Here is a 14,130-nt window from a genome sequence, read left to right as displayed (position 1 = left end):
GGAGAGATTATGATCAGGACCCATCAACATACCACATGTTGAACACAACAGCTAGGGACCATTTCCTAGACACCAAGTAGTAAAACCTACACATGTAAAAACATAACCCAAACCATAGATTAGCCTAAATATCTAAACATCAGATGAGTGATGACTCTAAATCAATTAAAGACCCATCTGTCCTCTCTGATGTGAAGACGTTGGCGTCAAAAAGGTTCCTCTGTCTCACTTCTCCCAGGTGCCCCTTCTATCTATCAGCTGCCCTTGGCTCGCTGACCAATGGGCTTTCACTGGGTGAATAACACCACTATTGAGGATGAACAGATCTGGACTTGTGAAAGAAAGAAGAGGAACAGGATGATTGGATGGAGGCGGACTGAATGGAAAGAGAGAGAGAGAAGAGAGAGAGAAAGAGAGAAAGAGAGAGAAAGAGAGAAAGAGAGAAAGAGAGAAATGAAAGCAGTGGAGTTGGCTTGCAACGATAGGGAAGCCACAGCTGGTGTGGCGAGAGAGGGAGTTGTGGAGGACGAAATGGGGGAGGAAGGGAGAGAGGGAGGGAGAAGAGAAATGAGGTGCTTGTGTTATTAGGTCTGAGGGTCCTTCTCTGCTCACAACCCCCAGTGGACGTTAACGTTACAGGCCTGACACAATCATAACCTGCTCCTTACCACTCGCAACGATCCAGACCTGACACCATCACAACCTACTACTATCAATTCACCCCGAATACAACACAAAGGAGGAGGGAGGAGCGAGGGAAGGGCGGAGGAATCACGAGAGACAGAGAGGTGAGAGACAAAGTGGGAGAGGAATAAAGAAGAACCAGGAAAACATCAAAACAGGCAAGAAGGGAAGGAAGTATGGAGAGACTAGAGTGAAAGAGTGTGTGGGGGGAGATGTGAGGCAGCTTGTGAGGGAGTAGAGGCAGAGAGACAAATGAAAGGTGGTTTTTTTTGGAGCGAGAGAGAGAGAGAGAGAGAGGGGAGGAGGAGAGGGAATGCAGGCATAGGAGGAGAGGAAGAAGAAAAAGATGAAAAGAGGGAGCAGGGAGACAATGCGTTCAGCTGTGGATAATTACGGCAGGAAGCGAACAGAAAGAGAGAGACAAGCTAATTAGAATTATTTTTAGTATGCTTGTTGTTATCACTATTATCATAATGGCCATCAATATCACTGTCACCACGGAGACAGCCACTGGGAAGAGCAATGCTCTGGACCAATAGGGCTTCAGCCAACTGTGTGTGTGTGTGTGTGTATTCTTTAGCGTGTGTATTCATAGAGTGTGTTTTCATATTTCATAACAAGAGAAAAACATCAAGAGAGGGAGGAGGAATACACAGGAGAGTGTTGGAGAGACACCCCGGTAGAGATCACCCAGACAGAGAGAGAGACAGAGAAAAAGACAGAGACAGAGACACAGAGACACAGCGAGACAGAGAGACAGAGAGACAGAAAAAGAATACACAGGAGAGTGTCGGAAAGACACCCCGGTAGATATCACCCAGACAGAGCTGGAGACAGAAAGAGAGAGAGACAGAAAGAGAGAGAGACAGAAAGAGACAGAGAGACAGAGAGAGAGAGAGAAAAGGAATACACAGGAGAGTGTTGGAGAGACACCCCGGTAGATATCACCCAGACAGAGCTGGAGACAGAAAGAGAGAGAGACAGAAAGAGAGAGAGACAGAAAGAGAGAGAGACAGAAAGAGAGAGAGACAGAAAGAGAGAGAGACAGAGACAGAGAGAGAGGAGGAATACACAGGAGAGTGTTGGAGAGACACCCCGGTAGAGAATCACCCAGACAGAGAGAGAGACAGAGAGAGAGACAGAGAGACAGAGAGAGAGAGAGCGACAGAGAGGAGGAATACACAGGAGAGTGTTGGAGAGACACCCTGCTAGAGATCATCCAGACACAAAGACCAAAGTTTTCAATTGGTATAAAATATAGAGTACTGCACACACTACAATTACTTAGGTTTCAAAATAAGCTCAACTGGACACCTTGATGATGCAGTGAATGAGCTGAGAGAGAAAGCATGCAGGGCATGCCATTAAAAAACAAATTCACATTTTAATAGGTATTTAAATTTGAATTTAAACCAATTGAATGTGTCATTGAACCAATTGCACTTTATGGCAGTGAGGTGTGGGGTCCACTTCCAAACAAGATTTCATCAAATGGGACAAACACCCCATTGAAACCCTGCATGCAGAGTTCTGTAAGATTCTCCTATAAACAATGCATGCAGGGCAGAATTAGGCCAATATCCACTAATAATAAAAACTCAAAAAATGTAGTTTTGGAAACATCTAAAATACAGTGACCCCCTGTCATATGATTACCAAGCCCTGCAGAGCTGAGCAAAGAAAAGAGTCCCCTCATCCAGCTGGTCCTGGGGCTGAGTTCACAAACCTCTTCTACTAACACACTGAAGCCCTCAGGACCAGAACATCCAATCAATCAGAATAAACCAACTTACAACACAGTCAAAACAAAACTACATTGCTTATTGGGAAACACAAACACAAGCACAGAGCAAAATGCAGTGCAATCTGGCCCTAAATCGACTGTACACTGTGGCTAACTATTTGACCATGGTTACTGATCAAAACCTTAGAAAAACCTTGACAAAGTACAGGCTCAGTGAGAACAGCCTTGCCATTGAGAAGGGTAGACAGATGAAAGCATGGCTCCCTGTAGAGGAAAGGCTGTGCAACCACTGCACAACAGCAGAACCTGAGACGGAGCTGCATTTCCTGACTAAATGTAAAAAATATAAAACAATTAGAGAGTGTCATTTCCCCAAATTTGAAACCCTTATTCAAAGACCTCTCTAGTGAGAATAGAATACCCGTCCTGTTGGGGGAGGACACAGAGAGCTGTGGGTTGGCAGCGCCCTACATTGCTGCCTGCCATAAGTTGAGGGACTGACTTATCAGTGTCTGACAGACCAATCAACCTGCACATGTCCTCTACTGAATGCTTATTGTTCAATGTGTGGTTATTTTGACCCTTGGCTATTGTTGTTACGGTTGTTCCAGTGACAATTTTGATTCTTCTTATTTTAATATTATAAATATCCAAAGTCATCTTTGGCAATATGTACATTGTTAAGTCATGCCAATAAAGCAAATGGCATTTTTTTGAGCGAGTGAGTGAGAGAGAAAGTGAGTGAAAGAGAAATACAGAAGAGAGTGTTGGAGAGATCACCCAGACACTGAGAGAGAGGGATGGGGGTAGAGAGAGAGAAATATACTCTCTATATCTCATCCTGGAATATCCGAGGCCTGAGGTCATCTGCCTTTGGCCTAAAAGCAGGAACCTAGACTTCATCAAAGAAATAAATCGGAAATACAGACATTGTCATCCTACAAGAAACATGGTATAGAGGAGACAGACCCACTGGTTGCCCTCTTGGTTAGAGAGAGCTGGCAGTCAAATCCACCAAATTACCAGGTGTGAAACAGGGAAGGGACTCAGGGGGTATGCTAATTTGATATAGAGCAGACCTAACTCACTCCATTAAATTAATCAAAACAGGAACATTTTACATTTGGCTAGAAATTCAAAAGGAAATGATCTTAACAGAGAAAAATGTCCTCCTGTGTGCTACCTATACCCCCCCCACTAGAAACCCCATACTTTAATGAAGACAGCTTCTCCATCCTGAAGGGGGAAATCAATCATTTCCAGGCCCAGGGACATGTACTCGTCTGTGGTGACCTAAATGCCAGAACCGGACAAGAACCTGACACCCTCAGCACACAGGGGGACAAACACCTGCCTGGAGGTGACAGTATTCCCTCCCCAATATGCCCCCCTAGGCACAACTATGACAACATAACCAACAAAAATGGGTCACAACTCCTACAGCTCTGCCGCACGCTGGGTGTGTACATAGTCAATGGTAGGCTTCGAGGGGACTCCTATGGTAGGTACCACCTATAGCTCATCTCTTGGCAGAATTACTGTAGACTACTTTATCACTGACCTCAACACAGTCTCTCAGAGTGTTCAGTCAGCCCACTGACACAGCAAAAATCACAGCCTACTTGAACAGAGCAATACTCAATCATGAAGCATCAAAGCCAAAGGAACTGAATAATATTAAGAAATGCTATAGATGGAAGGAATATAGTGTGGAAACCTACCAAAAAACTATTAGGGAACAACACATTCAATCCCTTTTAGATAACTTCCTGGACAAAACGCTCCACTGTAATAGTGAAGGTGTAAACCTGGCAGTAGAAAATCTTCACTGTATATTTGACCTCTCAGCTTCCTTATCAAATCTAAAAATCTCAAATAGAAAACCAAAGAAAATGAACAACAATGACAAATGTTTTGATGAAGAATGCAAAAATCTAAGAAAGAAATTGAGAAACCTGTCCAACCAAAAACCGAGACCCGGAAAACCTGAGTCTACGCCTTTACTATGGTGAATCACGAAAACGATACAGAAATACACTACGGGAAAAGGAACAGCACGTCAGACATCAGCTCAATGTAATTGAAGAATCAATAGACTCTAACCACTTCTGGGAAAACCAACACAAAGAATTATCTATCCAAAATGGAAATGTATGGGTAAACCACTTCTCCAATATTCTGGAAGGAGAGTTTACAGTCTAACCAGACACCTAGGTACTTATAGTTGTCCACATATTCTAGAGTAGCCAGGAGGAAGGCATGGCCAGCCGTTGAGAAATGCTTATTGAAATTTATCAGTGGGGACCGTGTTACCTAGCCTCAGTGCAGTGGGCAGCTGGGAGGAGGTGCTCTTATTCTCCATGGACTTTACAGTGTCCCAAAACTTTTTGGAGTTCGAGCTACAGGATGTGAATTTCTGTTCGAAAAAGCTAGCCTTTGCTTTCCTGACTGACTGCATGTATTGGTTCCAGACTTCCCTGAACAGTTGCATATCGAGGGGACTATTCGATGCTATTGCAGTCCGCCACAGATTGTTCTGGTCAAGGGCAGTCAGGTCTGGAGTGAACCAAGGGCTATATCTGTTCTTAGTTCTGCCTTTTTTGAACGGGGCATGCTTATCTAAGATGGTGAGGAAATTACTTTTAAAGAATGACAAGGCATCCTCGACTGATTGGATGAGGTCAATATCCTTCCAGGATACCCGGGCCAGGTCGATTAGAAAGGCCTGCTCGCAGAAGTGTTTTAGGGAGCGTTTGACAGTGATGAGGGGTGGCCGTTTGACCGCGGACCCATAGCGGATACAGGCAATGAGGCAGTGATCGCTGAGATCCTGATTGAAAACAGCGGAGGTGTATTTGGAGGGCAAGTTGGTCAGGATAATCTCTATGAGGGTGCCCATGTTTACTGATTTAGGGTTGTACCTGGTGGGTTCCTTGATGATTTGTGTGAGATTGAGGCCATCTAGCTTAGATTGTAGGACTGCCGAGGTGTTAAGCATATCCCAGTTTAGGTCACCTAACAGAACGAACTCTGGAGCTAAATCGGGGGTGATCAATTCACAAATGGTGTCCAGGGCACAGCTGGGAGCAGAGTGGGGTCGATAGCAGGCGGCAACAGTGAGAGACTTATTCTGGACAGGTACATTTTTTAATTAGAAGTTCAAACTGTTTGGGTATAGACAGAACTTTGCAGGCTAACTCCTCCCCCTTTGGCAGTTCTATCTTGACGGAAAATGTTGTAGTTTGGTATGGAAATCTCAGAATTGTTGGTGGTCTTCCTAAGCCAGGATTCAGACACGGCAAGGACATCAGGGTTGGCGGAGTGTGCTAAAGCATTGAGTAAAATAAACTTAGGGAGGAGACTTCTGATGTTGACATGCATGAAACTGGGTTTACCTCCACATCACCCGAGGAACAGAGGAGGAGTAGGATGAGGGTACGGCTAAAGGCTATCAAAACTGGTCGCCTAGAGCGTTGGGGACAAAGAATAAAAGGAGCAGATTTCTGGGTGTGGTAGAATAGACATGTCTACATTAGGGCTCCTGCTAAGAAAACACATTAGAACATCAATCAAGGATTGTGTGTGTGTGTGTGTGTGCGCGTATGTCTTGTATGTGTGTGTGTGTGTTCCATGCCCCCTACCATCTTCCAGTGTGGTAGCGTTGATCTCAGAGCTGGAGGGGCCTGTGCCGGCCCTGTTGAAGGCCTGGACCACCACTCCATATTGGGCAAACTTCTTCAGGTTGTCCAGGGTGTACACCTCACTGTCCCCTGTAGCCTTCATCTCAACGATACTGTACTGGCCGTTACTGCCCGGCCCGTTCTCACGGTAACCAATCTGGTAACCCCGGATCACTCCGTTCTGAAGCTCCTTCCTAGGGGCCTAGAGGGAGAGAGGGACAAGAGAGGGATGTGAGAATAAAAGAGGATAAAAATTGACATTGATAGAGTTCTGTGGCGTGAACAGATATGTGATTCTAGGTTTTAATTTCAGACTGGGCCTCGACCTGTAAAGAGCATCTCATGTCATATTGCTATGATGTTTGTAATAGTCTTGAATCTACAGGTGGTTTACCTTCCAGGTGACGCGGATGCTCTGCGAGGTCATAGGCTGGAGGAAAACCTCCATAGGAGGACCATCGGGCTCTGGCGGGAGGAAAAGAGAGATTGACTGCACTGAAAACGATTGACTAAGGTCATCTCGTCGATATCTGTTTGTGCGTATTTGTGTGTGTGCTTGCACAGAGTGCCTTCGGAAAATATTCAAACACCTCGACTTTTTCCACATTTTGTTAGCTTCTTCCATCTCCACAGAGGATTTCAATAGCTCTGTCAGAGTGACCATCGGGTTCTTGGTCACCTCCCTGACCAAGGCCCTTTTCCCCCGATTGCTCAGTTTGGCTGGGTGGCCAGCTCTAGGAAGAGTCTTGGTGGTTCCAAACTTCTTCCATTTAAGATTGAGGACACTGTGTTTTTGGGGACCTTCAATGATGCAGACCTTCAATGATGCCTCAACACAATCCTGTTTCGGAGCTCTACAGACAATTCCTTCAACCTCATTGGCTGGGTTTTTGCTCTCACCGGTGTGTGCCTTTCCAAATCAAGTTGTAGAAGCATCACAAGGATGATCAATGGAAACTCAATGGAAACAGGAAGCATCTGAGCTCAATTTCGTGTCTCATAGCAAAGAGTCTGAATACTTATGTAAATGAGGTATTTGTTTTTTTATTTTCAATAAACTGGCAATATGTCCTTTGTCCTTATGTGGTATAGATTGCTGAGGGTTTTGTTTTATTTCATACATTTTAGAATACGGCTGCAACGTAACAAAATGTGGAACAAGTCAAAGGGTCTGAATACTTTGTGTGTGTGTGTGTGTGGTTGTGTTAGACTCACGCGCTTCCTCGGTGCTGATGGTGAGCTCCTTGCTGGCTTGACTGTGTCCGATCTTATTGTAGGAGAACATGCGGATGCTGTAGACTTGGGCAGGGTGTAAATCCACGATGTTGGCCTGGTTATTGGTGGGAGAGATCTTACGGGTGGCATGCTTCAACTCCCATGGATCTGCGTGTGTTTATGAGTGTGTGTGTGTGTCAGAGAGAGTGTGTGTGTGTAAGAGAATGTGTGTGTGTAAGTGAGTGAGTGAGTGTGTATATATATGTATGTGTGTGTTTGTGTTAGTGTGTGTGTGTGTGTCAGAGAGAGTGTGTGTGTGTAAGAGAGTGTGTGTGTGTATGTAAGTGAGTGAGTGAGTGTGTATATATATGTATGTGTGTGTTTGTGTTAGTGTGTGTGTGTGTCAGAGAGAGTGTGTGTGTGTGTAAGAGAGTGTGTGCGTGTATGTAAGTGAGTGAGTGAGTGTGTATATATATGTATGTGTGTGTTTGTGTTAGTGTGTGTGTGTGTCAGAGAGAGTGTGTGTGTGTAAGAGAGTGTGTGTGTGTATGTAAGTGAGTGAGTGAGTGTGTATATATATGTATGTGTGTGTTTGTGTTAGTGTGTGTGTGCGCACCAAAGAGAGAAGATACATTAGTCGGTTATAGTTATGTTCTCAGTACCGACTAACAGTCAATCCCCAGTTTAACCCCCGCTGACCCCTGGCATACCTGTCTTGTTCTTGTACTCAATGTCGTAGCTGGTGATGATGCTGTTGCCGTCAAATCTCTGGGTCCAGCGCAGGTTCATACTCCGATCCTTCACCTCCCTCACCTCCAACTCTGGAGGGTCAGGGGGCTCTGAGAGAGTAAGAGGGAGAGAAAGAAAGAAAGGAAAGGAGAAAGATGTAAAGGTAGAACCCTTTTTAGTTCCAGGTAGAATCATTTTGGGTTCCAAGTAGAACCCTCTGTAGAAAGGGTTCTAAATGGAACCAAATATTGTTCTGCCTGGAACCCAATAGGGTTCTCCAATGGGGACAGCCAAACAACCCTTTTAATTTCCAGATAGCACACCACTACCTTGTATCCTTTTCCCTCTCGCTCTCATCCAACACTTCCCACACTGCCCCTACTCGGATGGTATCGCGCCGTCCCAACCTTCGCTCTCTCTCCCCCGCTACTCTCTCCTCTTCCATCCTATCATCTCTTCCCTCTGCTCAAACCTTCTCCAACCTATCTCCTGATTCTGCCTCCTCAACCCTCCTCTCCTCCCTTTCTGCATCCTTTGACTCTCTATGTCCCCTATCCTCCAGGCCGGCTCGGTCCTCCCCTCCCGCTCCGTGGCTCGACGACTCATTGCGACTCACAGAACAGGGCTCCGGGCAGCCGAGCGGAAATGGAGGAAAACTTCGCCTCCCTGCAGACCTGGCATCCTTTCACTCCCTCCTCTCTACATTTTCCTCCTCTGTCTCTGCTGCTAAAGCCACTTTCTACCACTCTAAATTCCAAGCATCTGCCTCTAACCCTAGGAAGCTCTTTGCCACCTTCTCCTCCCTCTTGAATCCTCCTCCCCCTCCCCCCTCCTCCCTCTCTGCAGATGACTTCGTCAACCATTTTGAAAAGAAGGTCGACGACATCCGATCCTCGTTTGCTAAGTCAAACGACACCGCTGGTTCTGCTCACACTGCCCTACCCTGTGCTCTGACCTCTTTCTCCCCTCTCTCTCCAGATGACATCTCGCGTCTTGTGACGGCCGGCCGTAACAACCTGCCCGCTTGACCCTATCCCCTCCTCTCTTCTCCAGACCATCTCCGGTGACCTTCTCCCTTACCTCACCTCGCTCATCAACTCATCCCTGACCGCTGGCTACGTCCCTCCCGTCTTCAAGAGAGCGAGAGTTGCACCCCTTCTGAAAAAACCTACACTCGATCCCTCCGATGTCAACAACTACAGACCAGTATCCCTTCTTTCTTTTCTCTCCAAAACTCTTGAACGTGCCGTCCTTGGCCAGCTCTCCCGCTATCTCTCTCAGAATGACCTTCTTGATCCAAATCAGTCAGGTTTCAAGACTAGTCATTCAACTGAGACTGCTCTTCTCTGTATCACGGAGGCGCTCCGCACTGCTAAAGCTAACTCTCTCTCCTCTGCTCTCATCCTTCTAGACCTATCGGCTGCCTTCGATACTGTGAACCATCAGATCCTCCTCTCCACCCTCTCCGAGTTGGGCATCTCCCGGCGCGGCCCACGCTTGGATTGCGTCCTACCTGACAGGTCGCTCCTACCAGGTGGCGTGGCGAGAATCCGTCTCCTCACCACGTGCTCTCACCACTGGTGTCCCCCAGGGCTCTGTTCTAGGCCCTCTCCTATTCTCGCTATACACCAAGTCACTTGGCTCTGTCATAACCTCACATGGTCTCTCCTATCATTGCTATGCAGACGACACACAATTAATCTTCTCCTTTCCCCCTTCTGATGACCAGGTGGCGAATCGCATCTCTGCATGTCTGGCAGACATATCAGTGTGGATGACGGATCATCACCTCAAGCTGAACCTCGGCAAGACGGAGCTGCTCTTCCTCCCGGGAAGGACTGCCCGTTCCATGATCTCGCCATCACGGTTGACAACTCCATTGTGTCCTCGTCCCAGAGCGCTAAGAACCTTGGCGTGATCCTGGACAACACCCTGTCGTTCTCAAATAACATCAAGGCGGTGGCCCGTTCCTGTAGGTTCATGCTCTACAACATCCGCAGAGTACGACCCTGCCTCACACAGGAAGCGGCGCAGGTCCTAATCCAGGCACTTGTCATCTCCCGTCTGGATTACTGCAACTCGCTGTTGGCTGGGCTCCCTGCCTGTGCCATTAAACCCCTACAACTCATCCAGAACGCCGCAGCCCGTCTGGTGTTCAACCTTCCCAAGTTCTCTCACGTCACCCCGCTCCTCCGCTCTCTCCACTGGCTTCCAGTTGAAGCTCGCATCCGCTACAAGACCATGGTGCTTGCCTACGGAGCTGTGAGGGGAACGGCACCTCACTACCTCCAGGCTCTGATCAGGCCCTACACCCAAACAAGGGCACTGCGTTCATCCACCTCTGGCCTGCTCGCCTCCCTACCACTGAGGAAGTACAGTTCCCGCTCAGCCCAGTCAAAACTGTTCGCTGCTCTGGCCCCCAATGGTGGAACAAACTCCCTCACGACGCCAGGACAGCGGAGTCAATCACCACCTTCCGGAGACACCTGAAACCCCACCTCTTTAAGGAATACCTAGGATAGGATAAAGTAATCCTTCTCCCCTCCCCCCTTAAAAGACCTAGATGCACTATTGTAAAGTGGCTGTTCCACTGGATGTCATAAGGTGAAAGCACCAATTTGTAAGTCGCTCTGGATAAGAGCGTCTGCTAAATGACTTAAATGTAAATGTAATAGAACATTCGCATAGTGTGAAAGAAAGAGATCCTGTACTGATTTTTGCTCTCTCCCGATTCACGTCACAGTAAGCAGGTAGTTGTCTATTCACTAGGCAACAAACGGAAGAAAACGGACTGAAACAGGGATGATTACCTGAACTAGCATTTTCCATTGCAAAACGCTTTGATACGGTGTGCGCTAATGAATGTGACCCAAACATTTCCATCTGGCTGATTGTCTGACCCACTGACCTTGCACAGTGAGCTGGATGAGTCCCCGTCCCTCTCCATAGGAGTTGATGGCATGGCAGGAGAAGAAGACCGAGTCACCACGTTCTGCTGGCTTCAGCTACACAGAGACAGAGAGACAGAGAGAGAGAGAGAGAGAGAGAGAGAGAGGGGCAGACTACGTAAAGCCACTTCCATACACAGCTCATCTGATCTCAAATCCTCATATCTGATATCCTAACCCTCTAAATGGCGTGTGTGTTATCTGTGTGTGTGTGTGTGTTTCTGTGTCTGACTGTATATGTGTGTGTGTGTGTGTGTGTGTGTGTGTGTGTGTGTGTGTGTGTGTGTGTGTGTGTGTGTGTGTGTGTGTGTGTGTGTGTGTATATGTCTACAGTATATATGTGTGTGACTTACCTTCAGCGTAGACAATACTTCGTCACTCTTCTCGTTGGGGCTGGTGGTGATGGCGTAGCGAGGGTTACGGTCGGGGTCGATGACCGTGTCACCGCGCTCCCAACGGATGATGATAGGCCATTCCCCCCTCGCTGTGCAGTTCAGCTCCTTAATCTGGCCCTTAATGGCCATGGTGGTGTTGGGGTGCGACGTGATCATTGCTGGGACTGGAGAGAGAACGATGCAGGGAAGAATGAAGGTGGGATGGATGGCGGGAATGACAAGGGAAATAATGGGACAGGGTCCGACAGGGAAATACAGGCAGAGTTTTTCATCATACATGAGTTTCCACCAAAATATAAGATTCAACTTTCGCACTAAGATCATTTTAGGGTTTAATCCTCCTCATTAGGAAATGCGACTGAGAATGAGATTGAAACAGCGTAACCAAGTCTTGTGTCTGGACTTAGCCTTGGCTAGCAAGCTAGCCAACTTCTTTGGCCAACTAGCTTCAGCTGGCCAGTGTGTCACCATTGGTTTGACTTTGGATAGCCTATCTGTGGGGCTAGTTAGGGACTGTCAATATATATATATATATATATATCATTGGTATATCATTAGTTTGAGGTTTTTAAGTCATTGAAATTTGGAGCCATTGAACGTTTAAAATATTGTCCCATGTACATTGTGTAATTTACTGATGGTCCCTAACTAGCCCCATAGGGATATCCAAAGTCAAACCAAATTCACCATGGGCATTATGATTGGGTCACTTGCAGCTGTGCTCCAAATGGATGATTACTTAGGTGTTGTCAGCTGTGGGTATGTGGGCAGGATTGAAATTAAACCCAACCCAAGGAAAACTGCTACACACCCTTCATTCCGTTACATATATTTTTTTAAATGATCTTGTAAATCTCAGTTTTGAACGGGACTAACTGTATGACCAAATGTATCCTATTTACACTTAATAGTCCATTTTGACACTAGAATAAATGTTTCTTACTCATAATCATAATAAAGTCACGTTACCTAGTGGCCTCATGGGTGGAATGTTACATTTTTGATAATTTATACGAATAAATAATAATTAAAAGCCAAAAATCTGGTGTTTCTATGTCAAACAAATGTGTTATATTTCAGTCTTTGTGATGTACGCTACCGTTCAGAATTTGGGTTCACTTAGAAATGTTCTTGTTTTCCATGAAAACGTATATGAAATGAGTTGCAAATTGAATAGGAAATATAGTCAAGACGTTGACAAGGTTATAAATAATTATTTTAAATTGAAATAATAATTGTGTCCATCTTTCCTTTCGTCATAGAATCCTGAATTTGCACCAATGACAGCCTTGCAGTCTTTTGGCATTCTAGTTGTCAAATTGTTGAGGCAATCTGAAGAGATTTCAACCAATGTTCCCTGAAGCACCTCCCACAATTTGGATTGGATTGATGGGCACTTCTTACGTACCAAACGGTCAAGCTGCTCCCACAACAGCTCAACAGGGTTGAGATCCGGTGACTGTGCTGGCCACTCCATTATAGACAGAATACCAGCTGACTGCTTCTTACCAAAATAGATATTGCATAGTTTGGAGCTGTGCTTTGGGTCATTGTCCTGTTCTAGGAGGAAATTGGCTCCAAATAAGTGCCGTTATGGTATGACATTGCAAAATGGAGTGTTAGCCTTCCTTCTTCAAGATCCCTTTTACCCTGTACAAATCTCCCACTTTACCAGCACCAAAGCACCCCCAGACCATCACATTGCCTCCACCATGCTTTACAGATAGCATCAAGCACTCCTCCAGCATTTTTTGCATTTTTTCTGCATCTCACGAATGTTCTTCTTTGTGATCCGAACCCCTCAAACTTAGATTCGTCTGTCCATAACACTTTTTTCCAATCTTCCTCTGCCCAGTGTCTGTGTTCTTTTGCCCATTTTAATCGTTCCTTTTTATTGGCCCGTCTGAGATAGGGCTTTTTCTTTGCAACTCTGTCTAGAAGGTCAGCATCCCGGAGTCGCCTCTTCACTGTTGACGTTGAGACTGGGGTTTTGTGGGTACTATTTAATGAAGCTGCCAGTTGAGGACTTGTGAGGCGTCTCAAATGAGACACTCTAATGTACTTTCCCTCTTGCTCAGTTGTGCACCGGGGCCTCAGTTCTGTGAAGGGAGTAGTACATGGCGTTGTACAAGATCTTCAGTTTCTTGGCAATTTCTTGCATAGAATAGCCTTCATTTCTCAGAACAAGAATATACTGTACGTTTTGGAAGAAAGTTCTTTGTTTCTGGCCATTGTGAGCCTGTAATCAAGCCCACAAATGCTGATGCTCCAGATACTCAACTAGTCTAAAGAAGACCAGTTTAATTGCTTCTTATTCAGAACAACAGTTTTTAGCTGTGCTAACGTAATTGCAAAAAGGTTTTCTAATGATCAATTAGCCTTTTAAAATTATAAACTTGGATTAGTTAACACAACGTGCCATTGGAACACAGGAGTGATGGTTGCTGATAATGGGCCTCAGTACGCCTATGTAGATAGTCCATAAAAAATCTGCCGTTTCCAGCTACAATAGACATTTACGACATTAACAATGTCTACACTGTATTTATGTTATTTTAATGGACAAAAAAAATGTGATTTTCTTTCAAAAACAAGGACATTTCTAAGTGACCCCAAACTTTTCAACGGTAGGGTATATGTTTTGGGAAACGTGTCTCTGTATGATAAAGGAGCATCACAGTAAAGTATAAAACTATAGTCAATGATAAGAACTAGAGTACCAGTCAAAGGTTGGA

The 14,130-nt window shown here is 45.7% G+C and overlaps 1 protein-coding gene across 1 annotated transcript in view; it reads right to left on the bottom strand.

Annotated features, from left to right (window-relative positions):
- Nucleotides 1-14,130, bottom strand: part of LOC115137506 (cell adhesion molecule DSCAML1-like) — a 53,256-nt gene that overhangs the window by 21,754 nt on the left and 17,372 nt on the right. Inside the window, exons 10-15 of the mRNA XM_065024628.1 lie at nucleotides 11,354-11,559; nucleotides 10,961-11,057; nucleotides 8,034-8,162; nucleotides 7,324-7,491; nucleotides 6,503-6,573; nucleotides 6,070-6,310 (exon numbers count right to left, since the gene is read on the bottom strand). Of these exons, the coding sequence (XP_064880700.1) occupies nucleotides 6,070-6,310; nucleotides 6,503-6,573; nucleotides 7,324-7,491; nucleotides 8,034-8,162; nucleotides 10,961-11,057; nucleotides 11,354-11,559 (912 nt within the window). The remainder of the gene's footprint in view (nucleotides 1-6,069; nucleotides 6,311-6,502; nucleotides 6,574-7,323; nucleotides 7,492-8,033; nucleotides 8,163-10,960; nucleotides 11,058-11,353; nucleotides 11,560-14,130) is intronic.

This window comes from Oncorhynchus nerka, linkage group LG11 (assembly GCF_034236695.1).
Source record: "Oncorhynchus nerka isolate Pitt River linkage group LG11, Oner_Uvic_2.0, whole genome shotgun sequence".
Taxonomy (NCBI): Eukaryota; Metazoa; Chordata; class Actinopteri; order Salmoniformes; family Salmonidae; genus Oncorhynchus; species Oncorhynchus nerka.
The sequence above is the reverse complement of the archived record's forward strand: the minus strand, read 5'-3'. Positions and strand labels throughout refer to the sequence as shown.